Consider the following 20,845-nt stretch of genomic DNA (forward strand, 5'->3'; position numbering starts at 1 on the left):
GTGGAGTGCGTCTAATTATTTACCTAGACGACATTCTTATCATGGCCCAAGACAGAAATCTGGCTCTGACCCATCTCAACTGGACAATACAGTTACTCCAAGACCTCGGATTCATCATAAATGCCGAGAAGTCCTGCCTAACCCCATCACAGAAGATAGATTTCCTAGGGTTCCAGATAGATTCCGTGACATCTCTATTAGTTCTTCCTTTCAGCAAACGGAATTTGATAAAGAAAGAGTTGAAGAGAGCGCTTGCCTCTCCGACTATATCATTGAGGACGTTAGCACGCCCTCGTCGGTCTCCTAGCATCATCCATCCAAGCGATTTTCCCCGGGCCTCTTCATTACAGGGCCCTTCAGAGATTGAAGATTCTTCACCTTCAGAAAGGTCTTCAATACTCGGAACTAATCCCCCTATCGGAGGAAGCCAAGACAGAGATCTCATGGTGGTTAGACCACATGGATGCTTGGAACGGCAGAGCGATCTTTCCTTCCAATCCGGATGTGGTAATAGAATCGGATGCCAGCCGCTGGGGCTGGGGGGCACGGTGTGGCCATGTGGAGACCGGTGGTCGTTGGTCCCCGGGGGAAGTATCCCATCACATCAACTGCCTGGAACTCCTGGCAGGGTCGTTTGCCATCAAATCACTGGCTCCCCGCCAGGCGCACTGTTGCATACTACTGCGAATGGACAATATTTCTGCAGTCAGGTACATCAACCGCTTGGGGGGGACCAGGTTTTGTCTCCTAGCAGAGATAGCGAAAGAGTTCTGGCACTTCTGCCTCAGTCAGAAGATTTCGGTGGTGGCGGAATACATTCCGGGCATTACCAACACAACAGCGGATTGGAACTCACGATTCCTTCGGGATGGCAGCGACTGGAAGCTCAAGCAAGACATTTTTCAAGCTCTCCAACTTCGTTGGGGGACATGTCGGATGGATTTATTTGCCTCCCGATTGAACAGTCAAGTTCCTTGTTTCTTCAGTTGGAGGCCGGACCCTCAGGCTCAGGGGACGGATGCCTTCCTACAGATATGGCAGAAGGAACTTCTTTACGCCTTTCCCCCTTTTGTGATGATTCCTCGCGTTCTGGCACAAGTGCAACGCCAACGCTCGGAAATCATTCTAGTGACTCCCTTGTGGAGTGCTCAGCCCTGGTTCCCCTCCGCAATGAACAAATCATGCGACTTTCCGGTGAGGATTCCATGGTCTGTGGATCTTCTCGCGGATCCGTCGAACAGTTTTCACCCTCTAATTCTGCAGGGACTGCTAACGCTGATGGCCTGGAGACTTTCAGGCGACGATGGCAAGTGCCTGGAGTTTCGGACTCGGCAATGTTTTTCTTATCCCAATCTTGGGCCCCCTCCACTCAGAAAAGATACGAACAAGCCTGGAGGAAATGGGTATGTTGGTGCAGTACAAGAAGTATGGATCCCCTGGGGTCAGAGATTCATGTCATAGCCAATTTCCTGTCAGATTTGGCATCCCAGGGCTTGGCATATAGGACAATTAATAACTGTCGATCAGCTCTGTCTGCGGGTCATCCTCATATCCAGGGGAAACCAGTAGGGGAGCATCCTTTGATTTGCAAACTGCTTAGAGGTATTCGCATGGTAAAACCCCCTCTACCGAAATATACTTCCTTATGGGACGTTAATATCATTTTACGTTTCCTTAGAAACTGGCCAGATAATGAGGGCTTATCTCGCAAACAACTGTCGGCAAAATTAATAATGCTACTATGTCTGCTTTCCTGCAGAAGAGTTTCAGATGTTAAAGCTCTGGATTTATCAGGTAGAGTATATACTCCGAGTGGAGTATCCTTTTCCATTTCTAGACGTACAAAAACTTCGTCCAAATGTATTTCATATCCCTCTTTTCCGCACAATAAAAAACTGTGTGTTGTTCAGTGTTTAAAAAGTTATGAAGACGTCACAAGAGAATTTAGACAAAATGTTTCTGGCCAATTGTTGATTTCATTACAAAAACCTTTTAACCCAGTCGCTACAGCAACATTGGCCTGTTGGGTCAAATGGTTATTAGCCGAAGCTGGTATTGACATAAGTGTTTTTGGGGCACACTCGGTCAGAGGAGCCATGGCCTCGAAAGCCTTTGCGACTGGAGCTAGGCTAGAGGACATCATGGCGGCAGCGGATTGGTCAAATGATTCCACTTTCAAGGTGTTCTATCACAAGCCTATTGTTGATGTGGTGTCAGAAGTGGTAAATAGACTTTGAACTAGCATAATCCGAAGCCTCCGGTCCTGACATAGAATTAAACATTTTCTAGCTATCGCGTCAAGAATTTTAGATTCTATTAAGGACACGGAGGCGAGGATTATCCCACCCAATATGCACACTTTATGGCTTAAAGTTATAAATGTTACAAGCGTTAAATTGTTATGATATAAAGCGTGAATAAGTACCCTCCCTTGGTATACCTCGATGTTAGTTTTAATTTTCTCTCACTCAGGAACATCCAACACGACTTCGTGAAGGGATCCAACCGATGGTCACTGATACAGTTATTTCTCCAACGGCTTGAGATCGTTCAGAGAACCGGAGAGAGTTTGTTACCAGCGTTGCAAGTTAAAGCATGTTTGAACTGTTTTTTCGCAAAGAAAGAGGAAGGACTATAGCGTTTGTGCTATTTATGGACGGTTACTGAGCCGTGATTGGTGGTATAGGCTCATGGGACTTGTAGTTTTTCAAGTTATTACAATACTATTGGCTGCTGTGTTTGTCAGTAAAGTTAAGAGAAGCATAATCCTCGCCTCCGTGTCCTTAATAGAATCTAAAATTCTTGACGCGATAGCTAGAAATTTTTTAATCCTTCTGCATGATGTGTTCCAGGCAACGTCTCTGTGGGTAGTAGCTTCTCATGCTGAAAGGTATGTTCCAGTGGACCCCTGATTTTATGGAATAAACTTTAGTGAAGCATCTTCTTCATTTTCCTGACCATGTTGTTTTAACACCCCCCCCCTCTATTTCACCCTCGCAACTTAATCCAAAACATCTAACAACCCCGCCCCTTGACTCTCAGTGGCCACCTCCGTTGTTTAGTACTCCCTGGTTCCTATTCGTCACGGCACTCCTAAACTGCTGTCCTCCACGATGGGGCGGTACAGTTCCATTGCCCCCGTGGCTCTTGATGGTCACTCACTCTCTAACGTCCCCTGTCACTCAAAGAGAGGTGGGTCCTTGGAGGCGTTACCCTCAGTTCATTGTCCTCGCTATTTCAATGGCTCCTCCCTCTCAAGCCTTCGTTCCTTTCCCTTATTCTTATTTTAACCCCGCCCCTTTCTAATCCCTTCCCCGTGCAACACCAGCTACCAAGATTTGCAGCCCCTCCCTTTCATCTACTATTGGTCAATCAGCTGAGGGGGTTAGTGTCAGTCATGGGGAAGGAGGTGGGTTTGCGACGGCGCGTGAGGAGAGCGGACGCAGGGGACCCGGGGTGGGGGGAGTTCCTCGCGCCAAACCAACAACCGTCCGTCCGATTGTAGCTGAGGAGGGCGGGTGACCGAAGAATGCCCCCCAACTTGTAAAGGGGCGACGGTGGCCAGGGCACCGGTGGAGTGGGTTACTGAAGGGGCGTACCGTACAGAAGGGCAGCAAAGCCCCCGCGAGCTCCTTACTAAGGGCAATGGAGGAGCTCTCGGCCGTCGGAGAACAAGTCTTCGCCGCGGAATGTATCCTGAACAAGAGGCTGCGGAAGGTGAGCGGTGCGAAGGGAATGAGGAGAGGGAGGTGTACCCGGTGGACTCTTAAGTAGTATTAGTGGTTCAGGGTGTTAATGGAGCTTGGTTACGAAGGAGCAGGCGCTGTGCGAGGCGCCCGGCTGTGTGTGCTTTGTGAGTGGCATGGTTGCTGCCTGAAGGGGAGAATGGGGCCTTGTTTGAGGTGTGGTCAGTGCGAGCTCCCCGTGTTGGGTCTGGGTGTTCCATCTTGTTAGGGGCTGAAAGGGGTGTTAGGATTTATACAATTGTGGAGGGAAAGTGTGTTTGTTTACTACTTGTACACCAGAGTTCGGTGTGACCAAGTGCTGCTAGTGCGCGATGTGAAGGAAGCGGGGGTTCTTGTGTATAGCAAGCAAGTTGGTTCCCTGGTTGCGTAGGAAGGGGCGGGGGTGCCCAGTTCACCTGGAGGGTGCAGTGCCTGCGTGTTTAATTTTTGGTGGGACATTCTGGTTGTGTGCCCTATGTGTCCACATAACAATAAAGTAGAATCGGGTATAGATGGGCTACTTCAGTCCATTTATACCTATGAAGAGATATCTTGGCTGAAAACCACACGACTGGCTAGGAGAAATGTATGGCAAAGTTTCCTAAATTAAGGAATGCCTTAAAAAATATAGTGACTATTGGCGCATCAAGAGTCAATCAATCAATTTTTTTTATAGAGCGCGCTACTCACCCGTGAGGGTCTCAAGGCACTTGTGGGGGGGAGGGGTGTTACTATTAGAACAACCATGTCTTGAGGTTTTTTCTGAAGAGTAGGAGGTCTTTGGTTTTGCAGAGGTTGGCGGGGAGGGAGTTCCAGGTTGTGGGGGCGAGGTAGAAGGCCCTGCCTCCTGTGGTGGTTCGTTGGATGCTGGAGACTAGCTAGTGCGAGGTCGGCTGATCGGAGGTTGCGGATGGGAGTGTGGAAGTTAACTCTTTCGTTGAGGTAGGTCGGGCCGGTGTTGTGGGGGGATTTGTATGCGTGGATGAGGATCTTGAAAGTGATTCTCTTGTCTATGGGGAGCCAGTGAAGGGATTTGAGGTGTGGTGAGATTTGTTTGTGGCAGGGGAGGCCAAGGACGAGGCGTGCGGCTGTGTTCTGGATTCTCTGGAGTTTGCGTTTGAGTGTGGTGCCGGCATAGAGGGCGTTACCGTAGTCTAGTCTGCTGCTGATGAGTGCATGGGTGACTGTCTTCCTGGTCTCTGGGGGAATCCATTTGAAGGATTTTTTTTTAGAGTGCGGAGTGTGTGGAAGCAGGAGTGGGTTAGTGCATTGATTTGCTGTGTCATGGAGAGGTAGGGGTCCAGTTGGTGCCGAGGTTGTGTGTGTGGTTTGCGGGGGTGGTGCGGGGCCTAGGGCGGTGGGCCACCTGTAGTCATCCCATATGGTTTTGTTGGGGCCGAAGATGATGATCTCGGTTTTGTTGGAGTTAAGCTTGAGGTGGTTAGTTGTAATCCAGTTGGCGCTGTCGAGGAGAGCAGCGTGTAGGTTGGTTTTGGTGGTGGTGGGGTTGCGGGTGAGGGAGAGGATGAGTTGGGTGTCGCCTGCGTAGGAGAGGATAGTGATTCCGTGTGGTCGGAGGATGTTGGCTAGGGGGATCATGTAAATGTTGAAGAGTGTGGGGCTGAGGGAGGACCCTTGGGGGGACTCCGCAGATGATCTTGGTAGCGGTGGAGTGGAAAGGTGGAAGGCGGGCTCTTTGGGTCCGGTCGGTGAGGAAGAAGGTGATCCAGTCTAAGGCTTTGTGGCGAATTCCTATGTTGTGGAGGCGTGTGGTGGCAGACAGTGTCAAAGGCTGCGGAGAGGTCTAGGAGGATGAGTGCGACGTCTCGCCTTTGTTGACTTTGGTCCTGATGTCATCAGTGCATGCGATGAGGGTGGTTTCCGTGCTGTGGTTCTTGCGGAACCCAGAGTGTGAGGGGTCAAGAGTGTTGTTTTCTTTGAGAAAGTGGGATAGGCGGGCGTTGACTAGTTTCTCTGCAACGTTGGCGGGGAAAGGGAGGAGGGAGATGGGGCGATAGTTGGAGAGGACCTCCGGGTCGGCTTTGTTTTTTGGAGAGCAGTGATTTCTGCCTGCTTCCAGGGGTCTGGGTAGGTGGCGGAGTCGAAAGAGGAGTTGATTATGTCACGGAGTATGGGGGCGATTGTTGGGCTGGCTTTGTTGTAGATGCCATGCGGCCAGGGGTTGGAGGGGGATACGTGTAGTGGATGGAGTTCATGTTTTTTTCGGTTTCTTCGTGTGTGGTGGGGGGTCATGAGTGGGGGTTGAGTTGGGTGAGTGAGGGGTGTGTGTGTGTGGTATGAAGCTGTTGTGGATGTCCAGGATTTTGTGGTTGGAGAGGGCGTCACATAGGGGCTGTGTGTATGGGGGGGTCTATGTTGCTGGCTTTGGGTTTGGCTAGCTCTTTAACCCAGTGCGTTCAAAAGCTAACGTTTGATCTTGTGGGTCAGACCATTTGCTTGAGCATAGGTCTGTCTGAATTGGAGAAAAAACAGTGGATTGTCCCAAACAGCCCTTGGCACTCGATCTTTAATGACTTTTGCTGTGTTTGACAGCCATTTTCTCTCCAGAACCTCATGGTATTTGGCCTGAACTGTCTTAAACATACACCTACAGTACGATGGACTGATTGTGTAGACGAAGCTAATGTGTGTCCTTTCAAACGCCTTCCCTATACATTTAGGGGATATCCATTGTCACAGTTGCTGTTTGCCCTGACCATTGAACTCCTAGCATGAATGCCCAGACTTGATTTACAGTTCACATTCTGCTAGCTGTTAAGTATAAAATATCACTATGTGCTGATGGCCTCCTGATGTATTTAGGTAGCTCTCTTGCATACTCAACGGGACCACATGCGTCGCGTCTTCCTACTTGTAGATGAATTTAGTAGACACTCTGGATTGAGGATAAACCAGATCAAATCCAGACTCTGCCCCTTTTTTGAACCGCGCAGCATATGCTGCCAAGACCGATCCTGGGTGCTTACAGGTAAACACTCATTGAATCATATACCTGGTTATCCAAGTAGATAACAGAGACAGTAGTCTGGTTAAAAAATATGCAACCTTTAATGGACTGTCTCCCAAAAAAAATAGTCCCTTTACTGGGCTTCTTTGCCACTATAGCTAATGGGGAGGTTGCCCTAAGTAAGATGATTACCCATTCCAAAATATTGCACAGCCTTCAAAACGATCTAGTTTGACTTCCCTGTTCATTTTTCAGTAACCTTACATCTCTGGTGAGATTATTTTGTTGGCAGGTTGAGCACCCGAGGGTAGCCATGACCAAAGACTACACGTTCACTTGTAATAGGGTATTCGGTATGGCTGACCTTACATTCTGTTAATAGAGCTATCCACTTAATGGTGGTAAACAGTTGGCTGTATGCAAAGCCACTGGAGTTATGCCACAGGTGAGGGCCAAATTATGCGACAAGAAAAGCCAGGTTATGTGCCATAATACAACACATTTTGTAATAGTAGAACTCTATTTCTCCATTTTTAGGGTCGAGCACGCAAAGCACTCTGTCCCTGGTGTAGTCTCTCTGAAGGCTTTTAACCAGACCCATCAGTTTGGTTGGTTCGTGGGCTTGCCTTTCACAATTTGCTTGATTTCATTAGTGAAAGGCATGCATACGTCATGCCTTTTCCAGTGTTTATCCTTCTAGCGAACCGGCCAACTACTGAAAACAAACGAGGTTCCGTGTGTTATGTATGGTTTCTGGACAACTCTTTGTCTTTATTTTGTAGGCAGCGTGATCTCGCTGGGCAGTAGTCGAGCGCTTTGCATGACTTCGACCCTGTTACATGGATAATTGCACTTTTACCTGTTACGTGGATAGTTGCACTTCTGCTGATAGGTTTCACTGCAAGCGAACTTCTTTGAGTGTCTGCTTTGTGCTCATGGCGGCCGTCGGTTTGCTTATGTGAAACTGTTTTTATCTTTTCATTTTCAGTTTATGTGGCAAGAAAAGTCCGGTTAGGAGTTTACAACACGGATAGCTCTAACATGAGCAAACATGAGACCCATTGCATTGCAAATGCTTGTTAAACTTGCTTACACTGTATAGACATTGGTTGCACGCTATTTGTTCCAGTTTAACATCTAACTACAGCAAAAGGCAACAGAAAGGTGACCAGTCCAGCTTTGCAAAGGGCCTTTCACTGTGCAATAACACGTGGCAGCTCTTTTTAGTAACTTTTGAACCATTTGAGCCCACATTTTTTTTTGTTAAAATCAGCATGTGAGTTATGTGGTGAATCTATAATTATGCGAAAATCAGTGTTGGCACAATTGCAAAATTCCAGTGGCCCTGGCTATATGGTTGAACATCAAACCCAGCACACAGAGCAGAGTGATGGACTGTGGGAGACACTCCCTTGACAGCTTACCTGTTCACTGACATGTCCTCCCAGAGTTTTTCCTGCTAATAGAGTATACCCAGAGGGTCTTCCTTGCACTCATAGGCTGGTCTAATAAAATCACTAACAAACCCCCACTCTGGATGGAAAATCTTCTCCCAAGCCGCAGTTCTGTAAAGTTTTAAACAATGGAACAATCTGGGCATCTTCCTTCTTGGCAACATTGCTACCTGTAATCTGGTCACTTATTAGTGGAAGTACATGAGAAAGTTTGCCTCCTGCATTTCCATTTCTTCTGCTTTTGCAGCTCTGCCACGCTATTACACCATACCTAGCAACATTAAAGGGGTTTTTGCCTAAAATCTACTAGAAGCAAAAGCATCTTCTCCCAACGTCTGCCAAGAGGCAGAGAGCCAATATGTTGGGATGGAAATGCCCCCTGCGTGGTAACAGACGTGCATCTTAGCACAGTGTGTCCCAGCTGCATGTGGATCTGGAACCCACATGATTAAGTCGGTCAGGCGGCATGCATGGTTCTTGTGTGCGTGCCATGACTTAGGCATACCTCGAGGGACTGTGATCTACCATAAACCTAAGTGGGGGGCAAAAGGAATTTCCCATCAGAAGGGGTTTGTCTACTTCACTTAACCAGATTTTGTGGAATACAAGAATGGCGGTGGCAGCATACCTGATTCATGAACAGTAGAATGGCTGGGCTATATCCTGTGTGTGGTGGGGAGGGGGGTGCTACTGGCCAACTCAGAGTTTCACAGCTGTATTCACAATTCCTTATCCTACATGAGTGATGTAACACCGTTAAGCATATGTATATTCTAAAGACTGCATATATGTGTACCTGTGACATTGCATATCATGGCCTGTGGGTTTCATTTTGAGAAGCTCAAGTCCTAGAAAATCCCAAGATGGAGAGGTAGTCTGCAGACCCAGACGGGGGATATGGATTGCTGACGTTCCTTGGGTGGGGAGGAGAAGTATGCTTGAGAGAAGAGAATCCCCTATGCACATCAAATGCATCTTACGATTCAGACAGGGTGTTTGGTATGGAGGCCAAAGGAATGTAAGGTGCACAATACAGAAACACAAAACTGTAAAAGATGGGAGGCTCAATACTTTGAACCTTTTGTGAGGCATATGTCACTAGAGGCTGACACCTAGGTGTAAGGCCTTTGCTTCATCCTTGACTGGGATTGTTGGTCCATCAGCTCTGATGCCACCTTTGCTGGGGCAGACAGGTCCCTGGACAAAGACCAGAACCGAGCAGTAGGCACTTCAAAGAGCCTGACACCCACAAAACAAATTAAAAAAAGTTCGGTACTACATCACATTTGGTTCTGTAGAGACTGTAAAAGAGTGGAAGCTGAAAACCCACTGGTTTAAATCTGTGACACGATTACAGGTTGCGCTAATGCAACCAGGAAAGGGATCTGGGTCTACTGGCCTCTTAGCTGGGCAGGGGGACACTGCACAGGATGCCAAGTACACTTGCTCTGAGCCTGAAACATCATGACCAATGTAGCCCACTGGAAGATAGACAGTTGCCACAAACTCGGCTCTGACAAGACAGAAGTGCCAATCTTTGGGAAGAACACCTTTCCTTGGAACCACAGCTGGTGGTCAGCAGAACTTGGACCCACTCTGACACCAGTAGACCATGCGTGCAAACTAGGAGGAGTCCTCGACAGCAAAATGACCATGAAACGACAAATCGATGCAGTTGCCACCTCCCTGCTTTCACGTCCTTCGCATGCTCTGCAGATTCTTTGGATGGCTCCCTCTCAAAACTATAATGATCCTAACCCAGGCCTTTGTAACCTGTCGCCTCCACTATGGCAATGCTGTCTACACTGGCATCTTCACCCAGCTCCTTGGAAGAATCCAGACCATACAGAACACTGCCGCAAGACTCACTCTAGACCTCTTCAAACAGACCCACATCACCCCCACCTCAGAAACCTCCACTGGCTCCCCATCTAGAAGAGTTGCCAGTTCAAGATCCTCATGCTCACCTACAAAGATCTAGACAATTTAGGAACATCCTACATCAACAATTGAATGAACTTTCATCGACCCACTAGAAACCTGCACACTCCTCACTTGCCCTCGCCCCCCACCCCCAGCAGCGGGGGATTGCACTTTCTCCTACATACATGCCAAGGCCTTGAACGACCTGCCCATCCACCTCTGAACTTCACCCTTCCTGGTAGACTTCAGAATGCAACCCCCCCCCCGCCAGCATTACGATCCTTGGTGAGACTGCCAGGCCTACACATTGGGGAGGATTCTGAATGATCAGGAGGCTCCCAACTTCCTACTGGGCCTCTCACTCCTGCCAAAGGGGTCCTCCACTACCTTGGAAAGTTCCTCCATTGCCGAAGGTACTCTACCTGATGCCATGCCGCAGCACCTCTGTCCCAGCCCTGAAGTCGGTGGGGCATGCTTTGGAGTGTAGAAGGGGACTGTTAAATTGTGGCCACTGTCTTGCATAACATACATTGAGCAGGGGCTCATTAAGACTTGAGGCTAAGGCGTGGAGGCCCGTATGTGAAAATGGTGCAAAAGACTAGGCACTTGTTGCAAACTTTTGGACAGAAGCCCAGGGAAGAAGGCGGGATTACCGCTCGCTGATGGAGTTATCTCATACGTGATCTAGGCACTTTTGCACAGGGGGGTGGGCCTAGGCAGGAGTGACTCAGTTGATGTCCCCTTGAAGCACTAGACCTGGCTCTACAAGGGATTGTGTTATTTCACTGTGATAGACTTGAAATGCCCCACCTCCCATAAAAAGCAGTACTTGCCTGAACCTCATTTATTGTAATTGTTGGAGGGCACGTTGAGTTGTACATTGGAACTCTACCTCCCCCTCCAAAGCTTTAGGCTGCTTGACCTGTGCTGATACTACTGAGTCATATGCTTGCGGGCTAGTATTTGGCTAGTTGTACAGAGCTTATTATAGGTGTGGCCTGGGGAGAACAGGAGTGAAAGGCCCCAACTGCCATGGTGGGGGGCCAGTAATCCCTGGTTGCCCTGTAGCCCTCTGAAAAGAGTTTCAACATCCTAAATAAATATCCCGGGCACATTGAGTAAACTGAAAGGTGGAAGAGAAAAAGATTTAGGCCACCCTGAAGATGAAAGGAGCACATTCATTCAAATGATGCATAGGGAAATGGCGATTTCTACCAGAAATCGCTTAATTCAGTCTAAATATTTAGATAGTGTTCATTAATCCCACAAGTCTGGCAAGTGCAGTGAATCCCCACCTTTCTCATGTCAAATCTCAGAGGAGGGAGGCTTGAAGTCTTTTAGAAAACTGACTCGTCTTCACAGTTCTAGCCTTGCAGATGCCAGAGTGAATAATACCCTGTATCATTGCCTTCTGATTTTAATCTTGCCAAAAAGACAGACCCCTGTTAAAGACTTTGGCTAGGGATACCGTGCAGGCAATTTTAACATAAGATAGCCATCATCAATATTGCTCCTTTGAATACTGGAGAAGAAAGGCACCCCAGTATAACATGTATTGAAGTAGACTCTGTGAGGAAGCGTGCCACTAGTTAGCCTAGTGGGTGAGAGTTCCTTTATACAAAGAGAAACGCTCCTTTTGGCTAGACAGTAGCTATTCCAGCATAAAACAAGCATTTGCAATGCAACGGGTCTCGTGTTAGAGCAGATAGCGTTGTAAACTCCTAACCCGACTTTTCACCTATCGATAAAAGTGTATTTATGTACGTAACCCGAAAAAGTGCAATTAACTGTGTAAAGCACTCGACTTCTGCCAAGCGAAATCGCGCTAGGCAAATAGAGAAAAAGTAGTCCACGAGCCGGACAGAAAACAGCGAGCCTCGCATGTTTTCTGTACTTGGTCGATGCGCTCGAGGGGGGCTAGCCGCTGGAAAAGGCATGACGTATGCATGCCTTAGACTAATGAAAGCAAGCAGATTTTAATAGGCAAGCCCACGAACCAATGAAAAACACTGACGCAACGTCAACAGGGCTCCGAGCCCTTTTCTAATACCTAAAGCGTCTAGCGTGTGATACGCATGCGTGACCCTAAAAAGTGGGCTGACTTTTTCTTGAAGCAAAAATGAGGTAAGCATTCTCCATCTTCTTTGGGCCTGCAGCATCCTCCACCCCTCTTGTGCTTCATGCTGAATGAGCTGCCCAAGTTACTAAGTCCCACAATGGTATATCATAGAGAATGAACGCTATACGTGCTGAGAAAGCCCTACTAAAATTAGGACTGGTCCTTGCATAGAGGGATAGTGCCCACATTTAGAGGAAGTTGAGAGCTTTCAGCATTCTAAAATGGAAAAAGTGGCCTAGAAACATGCTTTACTCTAGAACTCCCAATCTGTGATGTCGTAGCTTCTCTCTAGGAACATCAAATAAACTTAAGGGCGGCGGGGGGAGTTGCACAGTACTGATAAGGGGAAGAGAACGAGGCTTGATAAAGCAGAGTACAAGGGTCGCAGATGGATTTTAGCGAGGCGTGACATAACATTATACCTCAAAAATGAGAGAGCAAATACAAAATATTAAAGGGATGCAGCAGTTGCAATACCTCAAGTGCTTTATTGGTTATTCAGTTTTTTCTTGAGTATTGTACAGCAGTAGCATTGTATGGAAATCTCCAAACAGAGAAAAACACTTGTCTCGCCTTTTAAATTCAAAACATCACTCATTGATCGTTGCTATACGTATTTTAAAAAGTAATACATGTTTTATTCAAAACAAAAAAACTTAATTATTTCCAAGTACAAAAAAAACAATAATTCCCTAAGTAATGGAACAAAAAGAAAAATATTTTTCTTAAACTTATAAGGATACGAACACACAAAACAATGGACAACCACCAGACTCAAATACATAGACAGAATCATGCAGGCACCAAAGATCATACAAAAACAGGTATCACATAACAGACTACATACAAAATACAGGGACAAGAAGTGACATTGCGCATAGAGTATCACAGATAGTCACCGGTAATTGCTTACAGAATATCACAGATAGTCACAGGTATACGTTTTATACTCAAAGGAACAGTCATCAGTCTTTTAACCTAACAACTCTTAGTATCACTGGAGGATCTTCAAAGTGCCGATCCTGGTATCTGCCAGAATAAATGTCCAAAGTAAATGTCCATAATGAGCGTTGTGATTATTTGATGAGCCACTTAATGATCATCAAAATGCATGATAGATCCACTTAGTATATTTGCGTTAAGGCTAGGCCATTGCCTTAGCTCTTGCTATTGCCAGCTGTAATTATTGCTGATGCGTGTTTCGGTGGACCTACAACTGTTGGATACAATCTTAAATTCTTACGCCACCTTCATCAGGGCAGAGTATCACAATGGGTACTTGACCATCTACTGGGAATCTAAACAACAACCCAGAGAGGAATACAATTAGAATAACATATAAGATAAATAGGGAATCATTGTGAATGCGATCAGTCATCATAACACTACAAGAGTGGATGTGACTATTCATCACCAAGGTAAAAATAGTGCAAAGACATCGAAAATAAGAGTGATCAAGACCAACTTCCCAGAGTGTAACGCAAACCAAAAAGCAGCATCGATCTTGAATAAAGAAATATAGAAAGTCTATTTACACAAAATAAAAGCTAAAGGGTTTCTCTCCCTATTGTCAGGGACCCCTTTTTGTTATTGATTACAGCATTGTATGGCATTGCCAATTTTTTCTTCTTTCTTTTAATGAAAGCAAGTGCAAAACTACTGTCTTCTTTTGTTGGGCTTCCAAACGTTGGGCTTATCCAGTTGGCTGCATTGGTCTTGATGTTTCAGGCTTCTAGCTACAAACGTTGGTTATGCAGTCAATCCACACTACACCGCGGTGGGAGGGGCAGTGTAAACAATATAATCGGCAGATTTCTCTTTGTAGCCATATGCTCAGCAGTGGTATTAAGAGTACTTTTTTCAGCCATTTGCAGAGCCACTGGAATTATGCAACTCTTTGCCTCTTTATTTTCCGAATAATTATGTATTTACCATATTATCAATTTGCTGCATAATCTGGACGTTTTAACAAAAATGTTTTTAGCTCAGATGTGTCAAAACTGATTAAACGTGACAACACATGTAGACGTGCAGTGGAAAGCTGGTCACAAAGGTTGACTTCACCTTTCTGTTGCTTGTTGCTTATTGCTATTGCTGGTTTTAGTGAGGTGAAACCTATGCTCAGAAAGTGTTAGAAGTGTAAAAATGACAATAAAGTAACACGATCACAAAGGGTGCTGCATTATGCTCGTAATTTGCTTTTTCTTGCTGCGTAATTTAGTCATACCTGTTGCATAATTTGTTCCTCCTGTGCCGCATAATTCCAGTGGCCCTGGCCAAATTTACCTATGCCAGTTCTACACGCCCCGGTATCGATACCGGGGCGTGTAGAACTGGCATAGGTGATCCGGCATTATCGGTCCCTCATACAAATCTGAGTTGATTTCTTTAGCCTGGACTCCCCCGATGTGGCCCTACCATGAATCTTTGGAGGGTCCTTGACTTTCACATTTGTGAAATTTTCCACCATTTAATGGATTAGGTATGTTATTAGGTCCTGATGAATCGCACAAGATAATTCTTCTGTAAATAAGCGAGAAACATGTTGACCACTTACATAGAGTAACACAGGGGACCCTGTGTGCTCCGTCTCTTGTATATTATTTTCTTCCAAGAGACTCAACAACTATTACTATACCTACCTACACTTACATGGGGGGTGTGGACATCATCCCACGAACTCCCCGTGTTTGGTTTTTAATCTTGCCAGAGGCTGTAGCATGAGAATTAAAATTATTAGTGATCACCTCTAGGCATTTTTAAATTTTCCCTTTACCAATCCACCCCTTTTTTTGACCGGCTTTCTCAATTCTTAAAAAATCTCCGGCAAAGAGCCCCCCTGCGGGGCCCGTCAGGCATTGCAGCGCCGGCCTGACGAGGAGCTGGCCCTATGATGAAGCATGTCACCGGATGGTGAGTGAGGGCTCTTGCTTCGATAAGTTTTGGTTCCCAGTTAATGACTGAACCACTTATTTGAAAGAAACCCACAATATTAGGTGGAACCGTGTGTAATCCTCTTTGTTTTACTGTCTATTGGGAACCTTACACACGGGACCAGGAGTCACTCTCCGAATATCCCAAAATTCTTTTGCCCCTCCTTTGTTGCTTTTCCGACAAATTTACCGTCGCCTTTCAGACCCGATCAGACCATATGAAGGAAAAAAGTGCTTGTTTTATCGACTTAAGAAAATGTAGACCTTATACTCAGAACGAACATTACATTTTTAGATGATGTGATACGAGGGTCAACTAAATTTTTTTATGTACGCCTGCTTCTATCAGCAGTAAGATAAAGCTAAACATCATTCACTCGCGTATCTTGAAGTCGGAATGCGAAGGTAGATATTAAGCATCTATTAATGAGTGTCTCGCTGCGAAAGGAATCTCGCCGTGCTAAATGTGTCAGAAATTAATGCCAGTTGTATGTTGATTACCTATTAATCCTCCGTCATGGCACCCGACAAGGGATGCCTGTAAACTGACCTAAATATCCAGGAAGAGAACTACAAAATATGGCTGGTAGGGTAGACCCCCCCAAAAAAAACAAGCATGTGACTGTTAGACAGGGGCTCACATTGGGGTGCATCGTGATGTTTTAAACTTGCTATATGAATGTTCAAGATTGGGCCGTGTGCTGGTAACATCATGGGTACAGATCTCCCAGTTGCTTGACGGCCAGAAACTCAACTGTGAACTCTGGAGTCGCACCAGCAGAAATGACTGTCCTACAAACTACCAAGGTCTGAAACACCAAGGGCTGGATAACGTGCTCTGCCACAATGCACCTTTATTTGGCATACTAGGACAGCGCACCGGTAACTCTGGCCAGGCGTGAATGAATTCTCCTGTGCAGCGGCGAAGGAAATGCTGCACTGAAAGACCGAGCTGGTTTAAGTCTCCTGTGCGGTCAGTTTAGGCGGCAGACCACCTTACCTTAAAGATGACAAATACTGGCGTTGGGAATCCCTGTTCGACTGTAGAAACTTAATTGTGAGATGGGGGTTGTCTGTGAAACCCCATGATCCTTCTCAAGACTTCTGGGCCTCACCCACTGTGCACCCCTTAAGTGGTGAACACGTGTGTGCAGCCTGGCTGGCCCTGTGCCTGCGTCGATAATAGGATGCAGATTTGGAGCTATAGCCTCATTTTTTTACGAGGATACACCCCTTGCAAATGAGTGAACACTTGAATGTGCGGTTGCAAAATCTGCACAAACTCCATTGCTCTTATTGGAGGGGCAGTCGTGAATCTGCCACCCATTATGTAATACGGATGTGCCGGGAAAGGTTGCACAAAGACCCGTTCAACATCAGGGGCACTTCTCCAACAAACGATTCTTCAGATGGCTAAAATCTTCAAATAATCCCTTAAATGCTCTCGTAGTTGTAGGCTACAATTTGACTGCACCCTCCTCACACATTCTCTCGACAATGGAAATGACCGGCAAGGCACAAAGAGGGGCCTGCCCATTTTATGGTTTCCCTCATCACCTTTGTTATTTGTGTAGAAAGTGCTTCAGTTTTGAAAGGTAGAACCCTGCTAACCCATCTCTAATCTGTTTATAGTGTTTTCCCTTTCGCAGTCAATCCAGGCTTTTCTTTTATTTACTGTTGACCTGCCCGCGCCCCCACCCCCCACACACACACAAAAAATGATTCTTAAAAAAAAAAGGTCAGCAAATGATAGGGGTAATTGCCGTTCCCGTACAACTGCATATTCTGCCACTTGTGCTCTTAATTGGGCTAATTTCTCATAATAAAGGTATGTCTGTTGGGGTTGTTTCCTTGGTTTTCTGTTATGTTACTTAGGGTAACATTAATGGTTAATCCATGCTTCTGCTTCGGATTTCTTATTACACTTTGCACATCCTTGTTTAATGGAATGCTAGATATTATAACTTGATGCTTCTGCCCGTTTACTCGCATTCTCTTTTCCTAGTCCAGTTGGTTCCCTCACTCTGATCGAAATCGCAGACAAACGGAAGATACAGATTGTGACCTCCAGACTGGCAATAGAGGCACCTTGACAAAGATCTAAGTTGAAACTCCGAATTGAATTTGTCCAAGTAGAAGCGCTGAGGTGTACTGCTTTTAAGAGCACTCCCATAGGTTTGAGAGTGGTGGTATTTGCTGGTAAACCCATAAAAGAAAACTACCTTGTGTTTATCACTCTAGGAGACCCAGTCGAAACAGCAGAGTTGGCGAGCAAAATGCTTCTCGAGCTTTTCACCAAAGAGACTTTGCATGGAACGGGTTTTCACATGTCAGAGGAACATAAGTGACCACTGCTGGAGAGACTCCCATATTGGATTCATCCCGTTTTTAGTAGTACTTATTATGACCTTAAAGTACCTTGTCTTGTGTAGACAGCATAGGGTGATGGCTATGTAGGTTTTGCCTTACAAGTAAGGGAGCATTGGTCCCCTATATCTTTGTGGTATTTAGTACCTTCTGCTTTGTCCTGTTTGTCTGGGGTCATTTGTATGTTGGGTTAGACATAGCATGCACACAACTGATTTGGGTGTTATTTTTGAAGGGTGATACGTTTGTTGTGGTTTTGAGGGTTAGTCGACTGGCACCTTTTCTTGGGTTGGGAGCTAAGATAAGCTGATGGGCAGTAAACACCAGTTGCCTCCTTTTCAAATGTTCTGTAGATGATAGCAGACTAAACCTTGTGGGGTGGATGGGAGGATAGTGGGCTTTGTTTGAGGTCGGCACCATGAACATTTTGTGTTCACTCGTTTCGCTCCAGTTGCATGCCTGGTGGTGGAGTAAAGGGTTGTAGATGTTTTGAATGGGCAGCTTACCTTGGTGCCAAGCCAGTCCCATGTCTGTTTGGTGATATAACTACATTGCTTAGTCCAATTTTACCTGGTTGGGGATGGCCTCGAACAGGATCAAATCTTTTCTTTCAACTCTAGTGCCTTTTGCTGCAGTTGTGTATGTGTGCTTGCATTTGGCTGGTCTCCTAGTGGTTGACTTTGCTTTCCTGGGCTTAAATGCCATCTGCAGAGGAGAAAGCAATGGGGTGAGCATCTGGTGCGAGTATGTTGGGGTGGTTGCTGTTCCTAACCTCTTGTTGATGCTAAACTTTATATGTGCAAATGTAGTTAGTAACTTCCATATGTCTTTCTTTGCAGGGTAAGCTCGAGTATCTGGTCAAGTGGCGGGGATGGTCTTCCAAGTAAGTGAACACAGACTCAATCAAGATGTCTTTATTCACAGGAGCATAGATGTAGGGCATGGTCTCTCACTATCCAGAGTAGGAAATTACCAGATTGTGTTGCAGTAGCTGTGTAAGTGTAAATCTGTATGCCAGTGATGTGGATTTTATTTTTCTAATTAAATTTGCTTGTCGGGCAACAGGATATTTAAGAAATCTACTTGTCCCTTTTTGTGCTGTGCAGCGAGCTGAAAAACTATGGCAGCTTTCTCATTTATGTTAGATCTCTGATAATAGCACCTCAGATTATGCCCCGGCTCATATTGTAGCAGGCAGCGGTTGATTCTAGCAGGGCTCTGATTCTGCCGCCATCCTTAAATCCACGTACAAGGTTTGGAAGGAGTAGCACCAAAGTAGGAATACCCTGCAATTCTATGCTTAAACATTTAAGAATATTCACCAACCTCTTCTCATGCTGGAAAAGTTTTGAACTTTGCTCCTGAAAAGGACAGGAATACAACTGTTTCCGATGTGGGGTAAAGAAGATGTGGTGAAAGCGAATTTCCAATCGCTCAAAAGATTTTCACATGAGCACGTTCTCATACGAGAAAGGGAATTGCAAACATTTTCTGTGAGCACGGTTTTTAGATCTCCTGTAAACTCTTGTAAAATTTTCTGTGCCATGGGCAACAATCCCATTCCCATTGGGAAAGTGCCACCCCTTTCCATTAGCAAACAGCAAACTCCAACTACCACTTGTACAGCCACTGAGCTTGGCATACACCATCAAGTCTTTAAATTGTGACCCAGAATATTTCCTTCCTGATCCCTTCCAAAGCCAGGGAAGTGGTTCCTCTTGCATGAAGGCATTTTTTCAACCCTTTTCTCAGCTTTTAACATCAGGCAAGTGTGTCATGTTAGATGGTATGAGTATTTATAAGGCAGTTTTTTAAAACTTGAACGAGATCATATAGCTTGGGTCTGAAATCGAGGTGATGTGCATAGCGCACTCCTCTTTTAGTGTGTCTACAAACCTCTCTACACTGCCTGTGGTGGACTGTCAGTGGTGACCGCATTGAATCTATATTCAGCGGTACCTATACACTTTAAGATGGGTTGCCTACCAGCTCCTTCCTCTTGCAGTCTCCCTCACCTGGGTTCTTTTTGTCTGTCATCTGAAATGCTTGTATAGAACCAGTGGTCTGACTAGTGAGGATGGTACACCATTGTGTTTAATGTAAGCCAACCTGATACTAGTTCTACTGGACATCCCAGCTCCCCTTCCCCCTCCCTATTCCTTGTAGAAACCTGTTTTATTGCTGTAGGCACAAGCTGTTATCTGTATTTAATGCAAACTCACTCTGCTGGATAGACCTTTTCCCTTTCTGCTGGGTAATGGTCAAGGTTTCAGGTCTGGATTTAATTAAATATTCATGTCTGGGCGTTAGGCTAGACAGAAATAACCCCTCATTGTATCAGTCTGTCGGTCAGGGAATAAGTCTGGCCTCATTGACCAGTTGTGTGTGTAAGGCTGTTCTCCTCTTTTATTTATTTTTTACCAGCCACCCCATATGGGTTGTCTAGGAAGCAGAGCTCCGGGAGTGGAATCCAGGAGAGCTGTATTGCTATTCTTTCAGATCCAGGAACAGAGTTTGGCCTTAAGAAGATGCCGTTGTGATGTTTTATGTGTGAAAAGAATTTGCCATTCTGACGGAAGGAACTGTACTTAACTCGTCAGGCAGCATCCCAGCAGAGAATGAGGTATCTGAGGCTTGTGGAAGCAGTTCGTGCTTTGAAGCACGTAGAGACTGCAGACGGCTGCTCAAGATAAGGAAACTTTTTGCACACAGAGGGAGATGGGAAGTTCCACACTGTCATTGAAGTTGAGACTGATTCGCCCCTGATGACTCCCCTTCACTGTGGGTACTTCCAGTTACAATCTGTGGCTGGGGGGAAAAAGTTTCCCTGTGAAGAAATAGCCATTTGAACCCTTGGTCCATTCCCTAGGACTTGCCCAGACTCCAGCCTTTGTCCTTTCTTATCCTGCAATTGTAGCAAGTAGCACTTTCCTGCATTGGTGCTCTTCTATTAGATAATCTAGTCTGCGACCAATGGGCTATGTGGTATAGGGCTCTGCCCCTTTTGTGTCATCTGATGGTATCAAGGTGGACTGGCACCAGAGCTAGCCACTACCCTCCTGTAGGTAGCCCAGTGTCTACTTGACTAATGGTGCTCCAGTAAAACTGCAAGACATCAGGCACCTCTAACTAGACCATTGACACCACCAGAGCGGTGCCCTTGCTAAGGAAGGGTGGGCACATCTGTTGCTTTGGGTGGTGGGACAGTAGGCAAACCAGAACATTTGACTTAATATCAACTGCTGAAACCACATCACTGCAATACAGATTTTGGTACCATTGCTCTAGCTTTGAAGAGTAACCATGTGCAACATGGTATTGTATAATGTAGTGGTTTTTTTAATTGCATAGTGTCT

At 45.9% G+C, this 20,845-nt stretch overlaps 1 protein-coding gene across 1 annotated transcript in view; it reads left to right on the forward strand.

The window, feature by feature from the left end:
- The first annotated feature begins 3,378 nt into the window (after positions 1 to 3,378).
- The window catches only part of CBX2 (chromobox 2), a 103,585-nt gene continuing 86,118 nt past the window's right edge, over positions 3,379 to 20,845 (forward strand). Inside the window, exons 1-2 of the mRNA XM_069199708.1 lie at positions 3,379 to 3,717; positions 18,329 to 18,372. Coding sequence (XP_069055809.1) covers positions 3,646 to 3,717; positions 18,329 to 18,372 — 116 coding nt within the window. The 5' untranslated portion in view covers positions 3,379 to 3,645. The remainder of the gene's footprint in view (positions 3,718 to 18,328; positions 18,373 to 20,845) is intronic.

The sequence above is a fragment of the Pleurodeles waltl genome, chromosome 7, assembly GCF_031143425.1.
Source record: "Pleurodeles waltl isolate 20211129_DDA chromosome 7, aPleWal1.hap1.20221129, whole genome shotgun sequence".
NCBI classification, from domain to species: domain Eukaryota; kingdom Metazoa; phylum Chordata; class Amphibia; order Caudata; family Salamandridae; genus Pleurodeles; species Pleurodeles waltl.